The sequence below is a fragment of the Heteronotia binoei genome, chromosome 1 (genome assembly GCF_032191835.1).
Source record: "Heteronotia binoei isolate CCM8104 ecotype False Entrance Well chromosome 1, APGP_CSIRO_Hbin_v1, whole genome shotgun sequence".
Taxonomy (NCBI): domain Eukaryota; kingdom Metazoa; phylum Chordata; class Lepidosauria; order Squamata; family Gekkonidae; genus Heteronotia; species Heteronotia binoei.
In genome coordinates this window covers 234,514,219-234,535,985 of record NC_083223.1, presented here as the reverse complement: position 1 = coordinate 234,535,985, position 21,767 = coordinate 234,514,219, and the positions used below count along the sequence as shown (strand labels likewise).

Sequence of the window (21,767 nt, the reverse complement as noted above, 5' to 3'; positions counted from 1 at the left end):
TGGAATCACAAAATCTATTAGTAATCCCCGGGCCGAAGGAGGCCCGATTGAAATCAAACAGAGACAGGGCCTTCTCAATTGTAGCCCCCTGCCGGTGGAACCAACTGCCAGATGAAGTGAGGGCCTTGCGGAACCTTGTGCAGTTCCGCAGGGCCTGCAAGATTGTCCTCTTCCGGCTGGCATTCAATTGACTCAGCACCGGTGTTTAAGAGAAATGGAAGAAGGCCGTAGCCACCAGAATAGCACCAACTCAATATTCTGTTTTAACTGTTTTAATTATTGCATATCTATTTTATTATTGAATGTGTAATTTTAATACTAATTAATTTAATTGTTTGTGGGATTTTATGTTGTGAGCCGCCCTGAGCCTGCTTCAGCAGGGAGGGCGGGATATAAATCAAATAAAATAAATAGGTGTACTCCATCCATATACCTGGAGCTACCAACAAGACAAATGGCTGCCCCACAAGTTGGAAAAACTTTGCAAGATGGGGAAATGCACCTGCAAACCTGAGTTCCCAGCACAAACTCACAATGCATAACTGGAGGTCCAAGGTACCCAGGGAAAAATGTAATGCACAGTTCAGCCCTAAGGCAATGGTTTCAAAGAGGTCAAGCCTGCTAAAGAACTTTTGGTTTACAAATCCTAATGGCCCATATCTGCAGATACAAATATTATGAAAGTCATGGGCCTGTAAAAGGCAACTGTACACACATACAGCTGTAGTACAGTTTAGGACAACACATGAAATGGAGAGAAGGAATTTCACCTGTTTCTGCTGTTTCATAAAAGGCCTACTTCCCCTTTCCTCTGTAGCCCCAATCTGAATTGCAGCTGCACAAGCACACAGAGTTTACCCATCACAAATGGACGGAAATCCATGACGTATTTGTCTGAACCAAACTGCATAAATCTTGGGATTATACCTTCATGTTGTGAGGTGACCTTTATTTACAAAATGTATGCTCTCTTTTTGTCCTCATCAGAGTCAGCAAGGTGGCTAACAAATTAAAAACATACATTAAAAACACAAATCTTAAAAATTGTTAAAGCCAACCAGAAACATGTAGAATCATAGAGTTGAAAAATGCCATACATGTCAACTAGTCCAACTCCCTGCTCAATGCAGGATCAGCCTAAAAGTATCATTAAAACAAAACCAAGCTAAAGCACACATATGAAATAGAAAAACAATTAAAACATAGGGCAGGAAAGAGGGATCACTGAGGGAATGTCAGACAAAATAACATCTTTACCCACTGGCAGAAGACAGCAACAGAAGGGGATGAATGAGTCTCCCCAGAGAGAGATTTCCAGAGTTTTGGTGCCACCACTATGACTGCCCTCTCCTAGGTTGCCACCTTAAGAGTCCACTTAACAGAGTTGTGCCAGATCAGGCCAATATTCCTTTTAGCCTAGTACACTGCTTCATACTGTGGCCAACTGAACGCCCTCAGAAGACCTGTAAGAAGCACATGGAGGCTACTGTATTTGAAGAGTTGCTGTTTCTGAACACAAAGATCCCTATTAGACATTGTGGCTAATAATCATTGATGGACAACATCCATCAATGTGTCTAATCCTTTTTTTGAAAAGCCAAATAAAACTAAAGGCCATCACTATATCCTGCAGCAATGAATTCTACAAGTTAATTGCTTTCTACATGAAGAAGCACATTCTTTAGCTGAATACTGCCTATCAGATTCACTACTAACCCATAAATTCCAGTATTATGAGACAGAAAAAAAGATCTACTTTTTCTACCTGAAGCATGTTACAAACCTTTATCAAATCCTTCCAATTAGTCATCCTTCTTTAAATGAAGAAGCTCCAAAGTTCTTTGCCTCTCTTATAGAAGCTCCAATCCCTTGATCCTTTTAGGTGCCCTTTTCCAGCACTACAAAATACTTTGAGATAACCATCAGAACTGAATATAATATTTCAAGAGTGACTGCACCACAAATCTATACACAGTAAAACTTACAAAATATTTAGCAGATGATATTTTGCTGAGATTCCTTTCAATTTTTTTCCCGTCATTGTTTTGTGATCAATTTAAAAACAAAACAAAACTGAACTCCTGTTTAGTCTGTTCAGTCTGAGATATTCACGAACGAAGTTGTTTTAAATGCCATTATTCCCATTCAGCTTAATGATACAATGATTGGAAAAAAATCTTTTAGCATAGTTTTAAAAGTGGGAGGCACGCAAACACTTAAAAAAATGTGTAGAACTGAAAGTATTTTGAGAAAAAGGCAAACTGAGAAATTGTGGGGGGGGGGGGAGGGAGTAGATGAATGTTGGCCATTCCATTCCATACTTGTTTCTTAGCATTCTGTCAAATGTTCCATTCTGCATCCTTTCCCATGAGCCAGGGCAAATTTCTATAAATTGTGTGGTTGAACAAAAAATACTACCCCACACACACAAAAAAAAGGGAACAGAGAGGCTCTGCAGGTGGCCTATAGATAGAAGAGTCCCGGTTGTGGTAATTTATAAACTGGGCTATTGGGAGGAGGGAATGTGGAATGGTATGGCATAGCTTGATCTCATCAGATCTCAGAAGCTAAGTAGGGATGATACTTGGATGGAAGACGACCAAGGAAGGCTCTGCCAAAGAAGGAAATGGCAAACCACCTTTGCTTAATCACTTGCCTTGAAAGCCCCCTGCTGGAGTTGCCATAAGTCAATTGCAAGATGACAGCACATATATATGGAGAGGAGGCTTGGAAGCGGCTATAAAAGGGCTTGTAGCCTCTTTCCCCAATGGAAAATTCAAGAAGAATCACGCAAGCCGCTCCAAACTTCTTGGAGGAAGGACAGAATAAAAATGTAATAAACAAACAACTCTATGGAGTAAGATACATAAGATTCAGTGAGATTCACACATGTAGAATCAGGCTGTATCAAGGCTTTATGGTTATGGGCAGTGAGTTCTACAAATATAGGAAACCATCCGGAATGCTTCTGAACATGAAGCAAAGGCTAGAGCAGTATGACAGGAACTGGCAGGAATTTTGTCTGGATCAGCCCCATATATTTTTGGAAGGCAGCATTCTACTTGGTGGGGCACAAGTTGCACAAGCATGCTCAAAGATATGTTAATGAACATGGTGCTGAGTGCTGCAAATACAGAAACCTGTCCATTCATGTATCCAAGGTAACCCTTTGAATAAGACTATTATATAGAATATGGCACTTGAGCGAAGAGGGCAAAAAATTAATGTGACTATCTAAAGTGGCTGAGGAGAGAGCTCTTTGCAGGTGGCCAATTGCAAAAACATTTCTTATTTGTGTAGCTTGGTGAGGTCAAGCACTGGAAGTGCGGCTTATACGCAGCCTCTGCTAATCTTAGTGTCCTTGGAAAGCTTGCTTTTTAGGAGATTTCAGCACCATATGTCACAATGCAAAATACTTCATTTGTGTTCTCAGTGTTTTCAGTATCTGGCAAACTCCTTTGCCAGAAAACAGCTTCATTATTTTAAAGAAAAGATGGGCTGTCTATTTTTCAAATAGCTCTGCTCAGTTGAAGGCATTTGGCCATGCCTGTTGGCAAAATCTCAAGACAAATAATAAAACATTTAACTGAATATCAAACTTTGCTTCTCGGGCCTTTTGGCTAAGATCAAGCATTGTAATATCAAACTTGATATTATACAAAGCATGAATGCAGAAGTGCTGCACTCTGTATTGGGCTACTGTTAATTCTGCAACAGAAGACAAGGCCGGTTTTACTGAGCAGCTACTCTGCCCTTTGTGAGCTAGGAATGGGTGTTTCCTAAGAGGAGGAACTTCACATAATGGGCTGGATCTACCGGTTCTCTCACACCCAATGGCTGTGAAGTCTCCCTCATCCTTCCCTTCCAAAAGTCCCTTTCATACCTGGGAAAACTGGTCCATGAACATGCAGAATCCACATGGAATACTAGATATGCAAATTGGTGCACTGCAATGAAGAGGGGGAAAGTAAATAAATGATACCCTCTTCCCATCAGTAGAGCTCTGATGGTGGAGGAGGCAAGGAAGACCAGGTTGGAAGGGACTGCTGGGTGAGGAGAATGGAAGATTCACGGCTGTTAACACCTTCTGCTGATGAATCACTGGATCCAACCTCATGTCCTTTGTGATCCCTAAGTAAACACAGCCTTTGGCACAAACAGCCTCCCATAACTTCCAGGTGCCAGTCTCTGGAGTCTGGACTGAAGAAGTTAACAAGTTGGACTGAGGTGGGACCCCAAGTTCATGGCTGACTTCTGAAGCAACACTGGACAACCACATTCTAAACAAATCTGATAGCCCACACATCTGTTATCAAAGTACAGGATTTCTGTCTCTGATTCAACCATCCAAGATCAGGCTCTCCTTGAATTTTCCAAAAAGTGCTTTTATTTCTTAACTCAAATGTTCTCTAATTACCAGCTACCCATCTTAGAATAAATCTTCTCACTCCTCAACATTTCCACTCAAACTCATTCAAGTCCAAGAGCTTCTCACCTAAAATTTACTCATATGTTAAGTTCCTTCTTGCCAGATGAGATTTTGCCTCATGGTCCCTCAGAGGGGCCCCAGCCAAACTGGCTCATGCAAAAGCCATCCTATTGCTCCTGTCATTCATCCAGCAAAGCCAGGATACAGAGAGAGCACTAGATTTTAGAGAAATATCACCCAGAAGTGCATGCTATTTGACTGAACACAGAGGGATTGATTTCTGAGCAAATATGTCTAAGATCAGATGGCTGGCTCTCACTTCACACTAAGAGCACATCCAGAAAGCTCTTGTGTCAGAGCACAGGGCTATCATTTCTATTACAGGTTTGGTCCACAGTATTTCCAACACTACTGCAAACCTAGTTCTACATGCTAGTAAGTTAACATGAGCTCTACTGGACTTCCTAGTATCATACCTGGAAGACCTGTGGGACAGGAACAGCTCTGGGCTTCTACGCCAGAGCTTGTCATCTGTTCCACTCCCAGACTGGAGTGGGTCCTTCTGGAGAGGGCTTGTGTTCTACTGTGCTGCTATCCCTGAGATGGTATGTAATGTAATACTACATTCATCACTAAGGGAGAGCGCAATTGCATCAAGATCCCTCCTGTGAGGATTCCACACCAGGCGTTGTCCTCCTGATGCTGCAAGCGACTCAGCAGATCTAAACAGTAGAAATGCAAGATCTAAATGTTTGAAACAAAAAACAATATAAATATTCCCAAGCAGACATATTTACAGATCAGGCTGTGAAATACTTGGAAGGGAAAACACACACACACAGATTCAAATCTATTTATATATATAATATTGAGACTCAGTTTGGTGTAGTGGTTAAGAGCACGGACTCTAATTTGGGAGAACCAGGTCTGATTCCCCACTCTTCCACATGCACCCGCTGGTGTGACCCTGGGTCAGTCCGTTCTCTCAGAGCTGTTCTCAAGAGCAGTTCTCTCAGAGCTCTCAAGTCCCATCTACTTCACAGGGTGTCTGTTGTGAAGAGGAGAAGGGAAAGGAGTAAGCCACTCTCAGACTCTGAGTCAAGGGTAGGGTATAAATCCAATCTCCTCTTCTTCTAGTACTACTCGAGTCTTTTTCACACAGAGAATGATGTGAGGGATACTTCCCGGTGAGTTGTAGCCACATACTGTGGGGAACTTTTGCACCTGTGTAGTACATTCCCTCTCAACAGGATAGCACATATCCTCACTATATGACTGTAATATTCACACACAATTCCCAATTGTTCCACAAAGATACCTGACTGCATATGCATGTGCAATATGTTAATGCTGGCTTGTGAAGCAATGCAACTCTGAACAAGCACTCTAACAATTTCCAAGGGTAAAACATTTGTATTTTCTTTCTGGAATGAAACCACTCACAGTGGAAGACAGAAAATATTATAGTATTAATGTAGATATTTGTGATGACTCAACAGAAATTTAAGTAACATTTTCTGCATTACAGGTGAAACTGGAATACACAACTACAAGAAGATGTAATGGCCACTTTAGCTCAGGAGGAATTTTAAAATGGGTAGAAAAATGCATAGCTCTACCAACCAGATGTGGTAACTAAGCGATCTCCATGTGTCTGAGAGAGCAGAAATAACTTCTCATCAAGCAGATCTGGGTAGCTCTCTGCCAACTGAATGTCACACTTAATGGACCTGACAAACAGGCATTTTGACTCATGAAAGCAAATGCCACAATAAAGTTGTTGATATTTAAGATGGTGTGGTGAAAAATGCCATCAAGTTGTAGCTGACTTATGGAAACCCTAGAAGGTTTTTCAAGACAAAAGAGAAACAGAGATGGTTTGCCTTTTCCTGCCTTTCGTAGCAACCATGAACTTCCTTGGTGGTCTCCCATCCAAGTACTAACCCAGGCCAACCCTGTTGAACTTCTGAGATTTGATGAGATTAGGCAAACCTGGACAATCCAGGTCAGGGTGTTTTTAAGATGCCATGAGACTATCCTTTAAAAGTTTGGACTACATAAGACATGGGATTTCCAAACCTGGATTTGCTGCATACTTTTAACGGAAAAAGGACGTTTTGCAAGGAAGAAGAACTGAGAGGAAGTATTTAACCCTTTCTCATCCCCTATTCCCTCTTTGCAATCCTTACTTCTTAGCCATCTTTTTCTTACTTGTTTCCCCCAGTCAGGCTACAGGACTGAAAATGAGTCCAATTTTGTAGAAAGCGAGACTTGAGGAGGAGGGGGGTTGCAGGGAAGAATCAATGGGCAAGGGCAGCAATAATTTATGGAGCATCTACAACTGTCAGAACTTGTACAAAAATTCAAAATAAAACAGACTATATTCACAACCTTACAAAATAAAAGAAAAAGACAAGAAAAGGAATGGAAAATAAAGCAAAATGGAAGGAGGGATCACATGGGAAATGCCAGGACGACTAGTTGTGCCTTAAGAAAGGAGATGGTTAAATGTAAAGAAAGAAGTAGAGAGTCAGAGGTGAAAAGGCGTTCCAAGATTAGATACAGCACAGGGCACAGGCAGTGAACAGAAAAAATCATCTTACAGTTAACTAGAAGTCTGGTCCCTAACAAAGATAATGGGGAGGAGGCAGGCCACAGAGAAACTTAAAGTGAAGAGAGGAATCCAGTGAAGAGAGTAGCACAAGGAGCAATATGATCAGATACCAAACAAGCAAATGAGCCAATCAGATGAGCAAATGCTAAACAAGCAGCAGACAGGGAAGGCACAAAAGTCTAAGCAGGAAGACCAACAAGACTAACATTACAAGAATCAATATGGAAATAAGAATGAACTAAAAGTCTGGCAATGTCTAACAGCTAGAGAGAGAAGAGCCTTGCCACTTATTCTTCCCCTGCAAAAGACCTCTTTGCCTACATTATCATTAACCTGCATTTGCCCGGGCAACAGTGTCCAATTCTATAGCAACAGGGAATGGTCAACATCTTCATGGTTGACATTTTGGCTGGTGAATACCTACCTCTCTATAAAGGAAAGCAAAACGCTGCCCTTGATCAGATCCAGCAAAGCAATCCTTCAGTTCTTTGGTAGTAAAAGGAGTAAATGCAGAGCAGAGAAAAGGCGCCCAATCAGGAGCAAAGGAAGTATGTAGATTAGTGCTCAGTGGGGTGAAAGATATGTCCCATATTTCACTGGCATCCTGCAATTCTCCCAAATCCCCTGAACCTATTTATTAGCACAATTTCTTCTTCTCAGCATACAGTGAGTTGCTGTTGTTGACAATGGTAGCCAAGTTTCCATTTCACCCACATGTATATGTATTCTCCCCCTCCCCCACTTGAAATGAATGCTGGTCCTCTCAAGCACTTGTTTCTTTTCTGATCCATCTTCCCTCCAGCAGTTCGTGCCAGAGAATATTAGTCAGCAGTTTTGCTTCAGCTCATTAATAACCTCAGCGGGTAGTAAGAAGCAGAGCCAAAAGCCACTGGTATTTTCCTCAGACAAAAAAAACAGAAAAGGGAGAAAAATTAAGCAGAGTTCCCAGTAAAACAAAATATTTCTTTAAAAAAGAGAAAAGATTTACAATGTTTTAAAGACCACACACAACCTATCCATTTGTACATATTAAATAACATTAATGCATTGCTCCTGGTTCTCAGTAATCACCCAAGAGCAGAGTGAGCTACATAATGATTTTTTTGGACTCCTGGGCATGTATACATGAGCAATACCAAGGACAGAATGAAATATTATCCAAAATGCAGCCCCTCTGATTCTCTCACATAATGTGAAGCAATAGAAACTAGCAATGTGACATCATCCAACAGTTTCTCCCAGGGCCTTTCAGAGAACGAGAAAGGCATGTGCCATTTCCTTTTTTAAAGACATCCAGTATATTAAAAAAAAAAAAAAGGAAGAAATGCTAAAACGGGGTGACAAAATGTGGTATGAATACCTTCTTTCAAATCCATCTCTATGACTGTGTATAACCACATCTGGCTATAACATCAAAAGTCCACATTTGAGGCCCTTTGTGAATGTGACGCCTGGGCCAAATAGCTCCTGCCGCCACCCCACTCCTTGAGATTGCATGAAAAAATCAGAGCCTACCACCACCTCCTAGTGGCAACCAATGAGGGTGAGTGGGGTTAGGAAAATACACTAGGATGTTGCATCACGCAATTCAATCAATGCATGTTAAGAAGCAGACATCAAACTGCCATTTCTGGCCATAACTATCAGTTTGGGGAGTTTGTCTAGTTCCACCCTTGGCAGTGCTCTGGCTTACACATCTAAGGCCTACTGATGTGCAGATCACACTCATTCTATTGTTCATCTGCACAAAAGTGCAGAACTCCTAAGCATGACTAATCTGATCTAAATGCAGAAAGCTGTAAGTAGCCTCATTCTACATCCTTCTTTTCTCTGGAACTATTTCTCATTCCACTTTTAGCACATTAGAGCATGTGCAGGCAATGTCAGAGTTCGGTCCACAGCCAGCTTTGTAAAAAGATGTCAGCATCCATGGTTGGAGAAGGACAAGAAGCTTCAGACTGATTAATATGATTGTTTTGTGACAGGGGGAGAGATACACATGCAACTCCAACCGCTTTTCCAACTCCAGGAAAGTTTTAAAATAATTTGGTGGCACAAACCATTTTTTCATGTCTTCCAAAGTAATTATTATTGGGGTCTGTAACCATCAGAACCAGCCTAACAAAGATCTTTTTTCCCCCAAAGGTTGGACCCTGCGGACTCCAATCCTTGATTTTCATATGTCACCCATGCAGAACCAGTCTTTTTGCAATTAAAAAGTAGCAAACCTAAAAACAGCAAATGGGTAACTGGGCATGTATAACCTCTGGAGTACCCAGGTAAAAGACATATCAAAAGTAATTTCTACATGGGTTCAATAGTCTGAGTTCAATAGTCTTTGCTGAGTTCAATAGTCTTTGCTTTCTTTCCACTTCCACCTCCTCCCTCCCCCATCTACTTTACTTTCTTCCTGTCTTGCAGCTCTCAAACATCTGGCTCTCAAACAAGCTTGTGGGCATGCCTCAATCTCTGCCGCCTTCTCCAACCAACAATTGTGGTTAAGTACTAACTCAGGTTACCATCGAAGTACAAATACAGGCTAACCAGAATTATTCCTCTCCCCCCCCCCCCCAATAACAGGTATCCTAAAATCTACATAAGGACCCCAGTTAATAGAGTGAAATACAGCTCTAGTTAATCTGCCTGCATTGTGGGAAACGGAAGTTACTGCTTAACTGCAGTTCTTATTTATTATACTTATTTATTTTATCAAATTTATATCCCACCCTCCCCTAATGGGCTCAGGGCAGCTAACAGTAAGAATGATGTAAGGAGGGAAGAAGGAAGAGCAAGCTACTCAACAAACTGAGTTTATACACATATTTCCTATTACAAGAAATATCTTGATATATTTGGAAATTAGTTTACTAAAGTTAGAGAAATAGGGAGATTTTTCTTATCAGCTTTGGTAAGTTTACACCGAGGCCCTGATTTTGCCACAACTATCCCCCCCAATCCCAGAGAATTCCTGCTGAACCACCCCTGACACAAGCTTATATCATTTCCCAAAACAGAGTTCACTGAGAACACACAGATATTACTTTCATTGCTCTTTCAAATTGCAGAGTACTGAATCATAAAGCAATACGATTAGAAGTAGGCAATTTATAAGCATTTAGAGTCACAGTGATTTTACAAAGTCAATCCAGAGTTATCAAGAATCTATCTGATTTTTCTTGAACCACAGACTATCAAGATGTTCACCCCTGGTCTCCAGGGCTTGCACATGAGACACTATACTCTGTGATTCAGTTTTGTCACCATCTTTTGCTCTCTCTTGGATGAACACAGTGCAGCCAGAACACTTACTTCCTTTCTGGTCCATGAGCTTGAACTTGAGCACAACCCAAAGTAACTCATCTACTCTGCAGCTCTTGAAAAACAGGAAAGATCTCAAGAACAAAATATCAATTGTAAACAGCCACTGTTTTTTCATTATCCTGGTCACAGGAGAAGGATGGTATTTTCAGTGCTCTCCCACATTTAAAAAAAAAAAATAACCTCAATGCAAGTAGAAAACTAATACAGCAATGAGAAGGCTGAATCAGATTTTTTTTTCACCCCAAAGGATTTTTTTCATATCTTTAGGATAATTCAAAACAGGTGTTTGCAGCCTGAAGTAGCACAGCTCATTTGATCACTTCCTTTTGCTGCATGTGTAGATCAGGCCAGGTCCCAATCCTATAAAGCATTTTCCTACCAGCTGGGCTGCTAGCATCAAGCCTTTATGCACACAACAGAAATATAAAACTCAAAAGGAAGATTGTTTTTCCTTTTCTCTTTTAAGCTGTAATGCAAGATCTATAAATCACTGAATGACCATTGTTGTAAAGAATCGATCAGCCATGCATTAATACTAGCTCCTATCTAGGAAAATGGATTCAGACTTAAATCCCTTGCATTGTGCAACTGTCTAGAATACCCTTTTTAAGCTGGTGGTAAGAAATAAAATAGAGAAGGGAAGACAGCATGGGTAGAGCCTGATATCACCAGGTCTAGGAAGCTAAGCAGGGTTGGTATTTGGAAGGGAGACCACCGAAGAAGACTCTGCAGAAGATGGCAATGCCAAACCACTGCTGCTTTTCACTTGTCCTGAAAGCCCCTTGCTGGGGTCACCATTAGTCAGCTGCAACTTGATAGCATTTCACACATACACACACGGAATAAATACATATTTGAAAAGCAATGGTTTCTTGTGCACTGTATCCCAGAGGCTAGAAGTCAAGGAATCTATTTCTAAAGATGCTAGGAAAACATCAGTAAGCTACCACTCTTATGACTTCATACACACCACAAAAACAATGTGAGTGCAGAAGACATACCCTATGAGTCCACAAAGACTGACTGGATGCTTCCCCTCAAGAAAATACCCTCCACAATGAAGCCACTGATTGCTGCTCAGAATCACAGAACCTGCATAAAAAGAATCCATCCTTCCAATTCTGTTATGTCCCTATTTCACTAGAGAAGAACTGACAAGAAGAAAAGGACAAAACATACCAGTAAGGGAAAAGTCAGAACATTCCTAGGCTCAAATTAAGTCACATCAGGGTTCTTGACTCAAAATGGCCCTGTATCGCCTCTTTCCCTGCTCCATTCCAGGTTGTGAAAATGGCATAGGACAGAGGTGGCCAAACTGCAGCTTGGGAGCCACATGTGGCTCTTTCACATATATTGTGTGGCTCTCAAAGCCCCCATCACCCCATTGGCCAGGTTGTAGAAGATATTTCTCTCTTTAAATCACTTATCCAAGCCAGCCAGGAGCTTGGTGAATACATTTAAAGTTAAAATTGCTTTCTTTTCACCTCTCCTTCCCCCATCTATTTTCCTTCCTTCCTGTCTTGTAGCTCTCAAACATCTCACATTTATTCTATGTGGCTCTTACATTAATCAAGTTTGGCCACCCCTGGTATAGGGGTAGCTGAAGTCCATTCCCCCCACCCCACCCCCATGCCATTGTCCAGATCCAAATCAGGCCCTACAGCACTTGGAAAGTAAGTTCTCACAGCTGCTGTCTAGTTCCAGGGGATGAAAGTCAGCTGAACCCTGTCCAAAATGCAGCATCTAGGCCCCCCAAATCCCCTACTCCAGGGGTGGCCAACGGTAGCTCTCCAGATGTTTTTGCCTACAACTCTCATCAGCCCCAGCCATTGGCCATGCTGGCTGGGACTGATGGGAGTTGTAGGCAAAAAACATCTGGAGAGCTACCGCTGGCCACCTCTGCCCTACACCTTTGAGAACTGTACACAGAGGGAGAAATTCAGTAAACGTGCATTGTCCCTTCACTAAGCAGTTTTTTTTCACTATGAATCTATCAAATCAAGAGAAGTTTGTAATGCACCCTTCAGCCTGAAGGCAGCAGCTGCAGATTAACCTTGGCTGCAGATCCTGCCCTGTAAATTTTATTCTGAATTGTGCAAGAGACACTTGCATTCACCAATCCCCTGTCTTCCCTATCCACCCTGTGTGCATTCAGGCTTTATACTTTATCCTCAAGGGATATCCTCTTTCCAAGGCTCCTTGTTTCCACTTCCACATAAACCCCACGAGACACAACTGCCATGCAGCCTATTTCATCACTCCATGTCCACAGCATCCCCTTCCGCTTCATCTGTGCTTATCCTCCTACAGTATCAATGGGAACAACTGCAGCCATAGCAGTGATTTCTGCTTCACTTTGGAAGAGAAGTGTTGCATTGTGAACCCATCATCATCCTGAAAATGACCACCACAAAAATGGCAATGCATTGCCAACTATCTCTAAAACCATCATAGTTATTAAAGGTAACCCATTGAAGGACCCACCATTCATGCCATTGTAGAGGCTCCTGTGATGGGGGGACAGGTCATCCGTGACTTGCCTCCTTAAAGTGCCTTCTCTGCTGCCTCCACTCAAGTGCTTGTGTTCCGGGCTTCCCAAGTAATGCTGTTTGAGGTGCTCAGGACTGGTGCCCCTCACTTTGGGGAGATGTTCCATGCTTCCACTCAGAGTGTGCTTCTGAAGATGCTCTGGGCTGCTGCTGCTGCTGCTGTGCTTCTGGTGCTCCGGGCTGCTTCCAGGCCTATGTTTCTGAAAATGTTCAGGGCTACCACTCACCATGTGCTTGGGCAGGGTCTCCGGACTGCTACAGCTGTGCTTTTGCTGCTCGGGGGCCACTTTACCAATTGTTTTGTGATGCTCTGGGCTCAGTCCTTTCAAATGCTTCTGGGGATCTGGGCTTGCACATCTCCTGGGTTTGTGGAGGTGGTCTGGACTAGCGCTCATGTGCTTCTGATGCTCGGGGCTCCCTTCACTCCTTGTTTTTTGGAGGTGCTCTGGACTTGAGTTCAGGTGGTGCTTATGATGGTCAGGACTATCTGTGCTTCCAGTGCTGGAGGTGCTGCTTCCATCCCCAACATCCCTGATGTACGTATTGGTGGCACTGAGCTGGCAGAGACTGGCCTGACTATCCACTGAGTTCCGGCACCCCGCAACACCCCCCTTCTCTTCATCCAGCAGGACACAAAGCTCCTTCAGCTCCAAGTTCTCCTTCACAACCTCTTCCTGCCTCACTTCCAGCTCCTTCAGCTTCTGCAGATACAAGGCAACCTCTTTATGCATGACACCGGCACTGTAGCGGCCAAGTCTTTGCCACTCTCGGGAAACCTTTTTGCCTTTCTGCCGGTCATCATCCAAGAAACAGCAAAGGTCTCGCAGCTCCTGGTTGTCTTCCTGCAGTTTCTGATTGATGTCCTTTGAAAGAGACAGGCAAAGAGAGAAAACAACAAATACATTACCAAGGAAAGACTGTGGTCTAATAAACATCCTCTGCCACAGGCAACACATTAGGGCAGCCAAGATAACAGGGCTTGCAAACCTTTCATCTACCATGCCCTCTTACCATGGAATTACAAGTCTAATTTAGGATCAACAATGCTGCACAAGAACAAGGCCAATTCTGGATGCCTGGGGACTGCGGATGCGAAGTATGAGCACTGGTATAAATTACTGAAATTATTTTTATGGCCATATTTAGGTTTACACAGAATATGCGTAAGTTTATTTTTATTTACTTTCTTTACAGCCCACCTTTATCACAGGGACTCAAGGTGGATTACACAGAGCAAGCCAGTACAATCAACAAAATGGGACATTCAGTACCCAAAGCATTAGGATTTCAGAAGTCTGGAACCTCTAGAAAGAAGAAGAGCATAACTTAAGTATTCACATGAAACATTAAGTGGTAAAGAAGTCACATAAATATGATGCTACTTACAATAAGCTAAACACAACCATATAAGCCACAGTCCATAATAAGAACATAAGAGAAGCCGTGTTGGATCAGGCCAATGGCCCATCCAGACCAACACTCTGTGTCACATAGTGGCCAAAAACACCAAGTGCCATCATGAGGTTCACCAGTGGGGCTAGAAGCCCCCCAATGTGCCCTCCGCAAGAACCAAGAATACAGAGCATCACTGCCCCAGACAGAGAGTTCCAACAATAAGCTGTGGCTAATAGCCACTGATGAACCTCTGCTCCATATGCTTATCCATTCCCCTCTTGAAAATGTCTATGCTCCTGTGGCAGTGAATCATTTATCCAAGCAGGTTTGCAAAACCCTTTTGTGCAGTGCAACCCTACTATCTGTGCAGAAAAGCCTTCTTGAATTATTCCATTTTGTATACTTTGCAGAAGGCCAGGCAAGTTGGAGATTTCCCGACCTTAGGCAGGCCATTCCACAGGGCGTGAGCCACAACAGAAAATGCATATGTACAGGCAGCTGTTGATTATGCCCAGAGATGCACCGTACTTTGACAGCCTCGGAGGCTCTATCTGACATCAGAGATAAAACCTTGTTCTTTCACTGTCAGGGGAGAGACAAGGTGCTGGCAACCATACCCTTCACCTGCTTACCGAGACCAGCCAAAATATATGGCCCTCTCTCACACAGAAAGGATGGCTCTTTTCTCAACAATGTCCATTACATTCTAGGAAATGTATGAATTGACTGCAATCTAGGATATAGCAGAGACCTTTGCCAAGGTCTACCACCTACTCTAATGACAGCTGTCAATTTATGCACAAGGGAAAATACCATCCTGAATTGGAGGAAAGCATTGTGATGAAGCTAGCCCTACCAGCTACCTGTCTTTGAGTGGACTAGCCCAAAGGAGAGTGGATACATGTGCAGTGTCTCTCTCTGTGTACATCGAAAGCCCATCATGACTAACAAGTGCACCGCAGCCTCTGCCTATACAATAATTCTTCCATTTTTTCATGCCTGGCTTGCCTCTACAGCATCTGAGTCTTACAGTGCAATGCTAAACACAGTTACCCCTTTCTCAATCCATCCAAGTCCATTGGCTTAGAAGGGGGAGACTGGGCAGGCATTCTGTACAGCCCCCTAAGCATCAGCCCTGCCCCCCTGGACTCCAAGTCAAGAAGATTTCAGTCTCCTGAATTCTGGTCAACTGGTAAAAGTCCACAGTTCATCCTGAATCATATCCCAAGTTAGCTCCACTTCCAAATTAAAAGTATCTTCAATTTTTTTTTAAAAAAAAACTTTTTATTTCTCCTCAGAGGCCCAAACACTTGCCACCAAGAACATTTTCCCCATCAACCTGACCACTTGAAGAAGTACCTGGATACAAATAAGTTTACTTGCAGAAAGGCAGCCCAAGGGAGGCTGTAATGCATTAAATTAATTCAATTCAGAAGACAGAGTAGGCTGTCCTGCTTTTGCAGCTCCTAGCCAGCTGCAACAGAATGACCTGGATTGCAGATATACATCTGCCAGTGCACACTTTGCCCAGTCAAGGGTTCTGATAAGCCTAGAGTGAATCCTTTTTGCAGAAATTTGGAGAAATAATCACAGGTCAGGTGATAAGCATGAGATCTGTTCTTAGGAATCAAAATAAAAACCTTATGAAGGCTTTTTTATCTCCCTCGCAAAATAGATTGAGGAAGAGATTGAGTTTTACCCTTCTAGCCATGGGGGTTAAATTAATCTTCCACTATTTGCCTCTCCCTTGCTCCAGAATTCAGGTAGACAGACAGAAAGCCAGAAGGAAAAGCTTGGGCCAAGCTCCTTCATTTTTCTCCCAAATAGGGCCAAACCCTGTCAGCCCTCCACCATAAAAGAAAACTAGGAGTAAATTGCAAAATGAAGAGAAACCCGTCTGAATGCCCCTGTCCATCTTTGTCTCTACAACAGTGTTCCCAAGGCTCTGGCTCAAATGATGCATGGTTACATGATGGTCTATGAAGCCTTCTTCTGTAGCATCTTCGCTTTTTAACCCAGAGCAGCCAGGCTGGGGGCTGGAATGGAGAACAGTAGTACACAGGGTTCATTTAAACCTTTCTTATCAGGTCCTTTTTCTGATCAAAATCTCCCTATCCTGTTGGGGAGGGAGAATATACAAAGCCCCCCATATGTTTCTCATACCTTCCCTCCAAGGGTTAAAAAGAAGCTGGGAGGGGTAAATTTGAGCTTGGGGGGAAAGTGACAGAAGGGTTTTTTTTTTTAAAAAAAGAAAACAACCTTTCTCCAACTGCCCTATTTTGGGTTGTAAAAGAAAAAAACATAAAGGAACAAATTATGGAGCCCCACAAAGGCATGTCGCTGGAGCCTTAGTTATCGCCCTTCCTATCACTAGGTCAATTGAGTGCATCATTTCAGAGTTTTATATCCTTCCTCCTCTAGGCAGATCAATAGCTGGCCAGGGCTACCACTAAATATAAGCACCCAGAAAGAGTAGATGGCAGGTTTTTAACCCTTTTCTCTCTGTATAAGGGACATCAGAGCACAGCGCATGGATATATATGGGGGGGGGGGGTTGCAATTCACCAAGCAATCAATCAATCTGCAAACCATTTGCAGTGTAATCGGAGGAACTTTTTTGCCACATACAGCCCACCACCTTGAACAGAAATAGAAACTGCAAAGAACAGCGTAAGCTGTCTGCTGCAAAGGCGTCACCTGGCAGGCGATCTGGCAATGAGAACCACATTTTAAAAAGAGAAAAAGAAGTTTAGTAGCAGCTTATGGACTAACACAGTTTACTCCTGCACAAGTTTTGAGGAGCCAGAGCTCACATCAGATGCACATTGGAAGGAAATATGGAAATCGGAGGCCCTACACATTTGATGCAAGTGAGGTCCAACTCCCCAAAAGTGTATGCTGGAATAAACTTTGTTAGACTTTAAGGAGCCACTGGACTTCCATTTCTTTTTGCTACAAAAACTTGTTCTAGCATGGCTACCCCTCAGGAAATTATAGAAGTATAAAAGCTGCAAACTTTGTCAAAGTTTATTAAAGAAATCAGGCTAGGACCCAAATAGAGGCCCAACAGGTAGAACAAAGAGTAATTCACATCCTGAAAAGGCTTTTTAAAGTTTACATAAGTAAGATGGCTATGGGCTATGTTCTGCCAGTGAAGAGTTATGAATTTACTATAAGCAACCAGATAGGAAAGCTTTGCAAAAACAGACAACACACAAACCTTGAAGTCCACAAAAGATGGATGTGGGGATAGCTACCTGCACTCCCTCCAAAAAGCTCAGAGTCCCATGTACAGCTCTCCCATCACCAACTTTATTCTCACAACAAGCTTCAAGGCTTGTTCAAAGTGAATGGCCCAAGGTAATCCAGTGAAGAACTGAGGCCAGGTGTCCCAGATGCCAGTCTGGTAATTTAACTGCTATTCCATAATGGCCCTCCACATGTAAAGTGTGCAATGCAAAACTTGTTGTGAGTGTATTTCCAAGGCTGGCTGAGCCCCCACAGCTCTTCTGACTGCCCCACCTGCACTCCTGTGAACAGAACTAAGCCTCAATCAGCCAAGGAGGAGGAAAGGAAGGCAGAAGCCATGGAGGGATCCAAGTGGGCATTCTGCACAGAGAGACCTGAAGGACACAAGCCATTTCACCTGCTAATGCTAAGCAGGTCAAACTCTGTCCTCTTACTGTTAGACTGACCATGAAGACCCTAAAGAAACCATTCTGTCTCAAAGCCTTCTGGGAGAGATGGGCCCTCTGCATAAATCAACGCCCCCCTGTCCTTTGAAAGATTATTCAGTTTAGTGTTCTATGGCTATGCCCTGACCTGGAGAGCCCAGACCAGCCCTATCCTGTCGGACCTTAGAAGCTAAGCAGGGAAACCACCAAGGAAGTTCAGAGTCACTATGCAAAGGCAGGCAATGGCAAACCATCTCTATTCGGATCTTGCTTTAAAAACTCTACAGGGTCGCTGCAAGTCGGTTGTGACTTTGACAGCATTTTCCACCACCATGGCTATCCATCACAGATCAAAAGCAGATAATTCCCATGCCAGTTTCTCCTTAGAGCCATTTCAACAGCAATGAGAGACTTCAGTTGCTCTCTCTTGCACTGCCTGAACACTTTATGTACCTATAATATTTTATGTACCTACAATGCAAATACCGTTCACAATTTACAGGGAACGCATGTACATCCTGCATGTATATACATATGTTTGTAAGGGAGAGCCAAAGCATGTTCACTTTGCAACTGAAAATCCAGACCAGTACTTGGATCAATCACACATTCAGCTGTACATGCATGGAATATGAGAATTATTCCACGCATATAGAAAGAAAAATCAAGTGTACACTGTACATGGATGGTGCATGTGTTCACTGTAACTTGTGAGCAGGCTACAGTTCTAGGTTTTTTAAGTGCCAAGAAACTTGGTTGTTTTCTCCTCTTGAGTGTCATAAAATAGCAAAAGGGAAGATGATGTAAGCCCCTTGGTGTCCCCACTAGGAAGGGGATATATGTTAATTATATAATAACATTCCCATTTATCAGGAAAGTCCCTGTTTTGGCTCTAAGTCTTCACATCATCCCTCAGTTTTCTCACAAACACCCCCCCTTCCTGCTGATTCTTCATTCTCCCCATCTGTTCTTTCTCTTCTCAATTTGCCAGGTACCTGTTCTGACAGAGCATCTTTCCTGTATTCATGGTTTTCTTTAAAAAAAAAAAATTATGCAGCACTGTAAAATCCACTGGGATTTTGCAGGAAAGCTCTGTGAGCAGATGGAAAAGCCCAGCCTCCTGTTTGCAGGCAACACTTCCTACAAAATCAGTGGATACTAAACATTCCAACATTGTTCCTCCATATGTGGTTTGTTCCCCAATATTAGTATTATTCCCCAATACTGTTCTCTGAAGTGAAACAAAATAAGTGACGTAAGACTCAATGCTATGGCCCCAATTCTGCCAAGGTGCTCACAAAGTCCCACAACTCACATTATTTACTTCATTTACATCCCACCTTTCTCCCAAACAAGGAATCAAAGTCTTACATTATTATCTTCCATTTTAGCCTCACAACAGCCTTGTGAGGTAGGATAGCTGAGTGTGTGCCTGGTCAAAGGTCACCTAACAAGTTTTCATAGTAGAGCAGGGCTTCATATTTGCATCTTCCCAGAGCCTAGTCTCACACTCTAACCACTATGCCACACTGGTTTTTAACCAATTAACAGGTGATCACTTGCAGGGCTCTCACGGGGATGGAGAGCAGATGCTGACCTGAGTTTCACACCACATAAGTGTTCAATGCAATGCAATACTAGGACTCCTTGTAGGATTCCTCCCACCCAGAAGGCAAGACCCCTAAGTTTGCTTTTGCTTGTCTCTCACTGGAAGGAAAGGAAGATAAAAAGGTCATCAAATCACTCAGGGTTCATTTTAGTTTGGGGGCAAAGGCAAAGATAAATGAAACAAGCCTGAGTGTAAAACAGATCAAATTCCAGTCAACCAAGTTTTGTCAACTTTCACCAGCAACTGCTCTCCACAGCCTCAGGAGAACCTTACACTGACTCAGCCTACTGGTCCATCAAGATCCATGCTATTTACCCTGTCAGTTACTCTGAAGCAGAGGTCTTTCACATCCCCTGACCCTTTCAACCAGAGACTGAACCTTCTGCATGCAAAGCAGATACTCTGCCACTGACCTACAGTCCCTCCCCAAGGGATCATGGTTGCAGAACAGAACTGGAATCCCCATTTACAGAATTTCCCCAGGATGCTCCTGATTATGCCAAGGTCCTCTATCCAAGCCCTGCTACTCAAGACCCTTTAAATGGAGATGCGCAAAAGACTGAAAGCATATATGTACAAACGCATCAATCTGTGATGTACCAGCTGCAGATGTATGCATTTTGCCACGAGTATGCACTGGAAACCCAGAACAGGCTGAGGCTTTCTGGGTGGTGTACTTCAACACAAGAGCAGTGAAACACATGAGCAAGCCCCACAAGCCAGTGTTGCAATGTTGAACATACATGGATTCTTCACTACTTGTGCAAAGGAATACACTTCCTGGAATGCTGCAATCAGGCGGTGAAGTGATGCTTAGTAGTGATGGAAATAAACTCTGCACATCCTCAGAGGGCTTCCATTACTGAACAAATCCTAAAGCTGAGCCCTAACAGCAAGGAAGGCCCAGTCCTGCTTTCATGGCAATTAAGCAAAGATGGCACTATCCTGAGGCAAGCAACTGCCCTGGCCAGCAGTTTTTGAGGCATCAGTAAAGATGGCAGATGTGGAGAGCCATTGTACCAACAATGGACAACCAACTGGGAGTTCTGCAGCAATAGTGAACGGAGGGTTGAGCTCTGGTATCATTCATCATTTCAATCCAGCTTCAACTGGGGGGATAAGAGGGGGTTGGATTGAGCTCCCTGTTAGTTAGCGAGAAGGAGGTGTCCCATTTGGATTTTCCACTCCAGGTACCAAGATCCCTTTGACCAGGTTTGAGAGAGTGCAAAACTTCAGGCTAGCTGCAAAGAGGACACTTCCCCCTCCCTCCCTCCCCTCCCCGGCTCCAAGGGGGCGCGCGTCGTCGGCTTACCTTCAGCCCCCGGATCTCGCCCAGGTGCAGCTGTAGGCGCCGGTTGACCTCGCGGATGAGGTTGCTGTGGTCCAGCATGGCGCTCATCTTCTCGGCCTCGGCTTTGCGCAAGCTGCGGATGAGCTCTTCTTTGGTCCACTTCAGCAGCTCCTCGTCCGACACTTTGGAGAGGTCTTCGGCCGGCGCCGCCCCGCAACTTTCGGCTCCGGCCGCCGCGGCTGCAGCTCCAGTCGCCGCCGCCACTTTAGACATGCTGGCGGCAGAAGGCACTCCTCGGGGTCTCCCAGGAAAGCGGAGCGAGTCTGGAGGATCCTCTCTGGTCTCGGGGCGAAGGACGGACCTTGGCGATCTTGACGCCCCGATTCCAATTCGGGCCAAGAATCCTTTTCCCCTCCAGCAACACAACCTCCCCTGCTCTGACCTCTGCAAAGCAACCGGAGTGACCTCGGAGTTTAGCAAGTAGATCTTGGCAGTGTAGGGGATGCAAAAGGTTCAATTAAAAAAGAGGGGGAAGTACTCTTATTCTGTGCTTCGAGTTTGTTTAAAGAGAGAGAGAAACTCCCTTGGCAGAGAGAGACATTTTGGGCGGGGGGCGCGTTACGTGAGAAAGCGGCGGAGAGCAAGTCAGAAGGGAGGGCACCTTCCAGCTCCCGGTGCAGCCGCCTTCAAGTTCTCCGCCACCGCGTGTTTCTGGATATGCCGGCGCCACACTCCGCGAGCCGGACCTCTGGCAAAGCGGAAGGTGGGGAGGCGATCCGAGCCCCGCCTTCCCCTCTAGGCAGTCCGCAGCCTCAGACCCTTTGCCGGGCAGGCTGCACCGAGCGCCACAGGAAATCCTCCCAAGGGACAGGCGAGGTCTTCGCG

General features: G+C 43.8%; 1 protein-coding gene across 6 annotated transcripts in view; it reads right to left on the bottom strand.

The window, feature by feature from the left end:
• Positions 1-21,164, bottom strand: part of CCDC85A (coiled-coil domain containing 85A) — a 214,211-nt gene extending 193,047 nt beyond the window's left edge. For 5 of the 6 annotated variants that reach the window (XR_009555966.1, XM_060249496.1, XM_060249465.1 and 2 more), the window contains exons 1-2: positions 20,904-21,164; positions 12,849-13,776 (exon numbers count right to left, since the gene is read on the bottom strand). Coding sequence is in view for 5 of the 6 variants with exons in the window: in XM_060249496.1 (XP_060105479.1) it covers positions 12,849-13,776; positions 20,904-21,155 (1,180 nt within the window). In the remaining variant the exon portion in view is untranslated. Of the gene's footprint in view, positions 1-12,848; positions 13,777-16,007; positions 16,097-20,903 lie in introns of those variants that run through there. The other variant, XM_060249487.1, reaches the window with a different exon arrangement.
• Between the last annotated feature and the right edge of the window lie 603 nt (positions 21,165-21,767).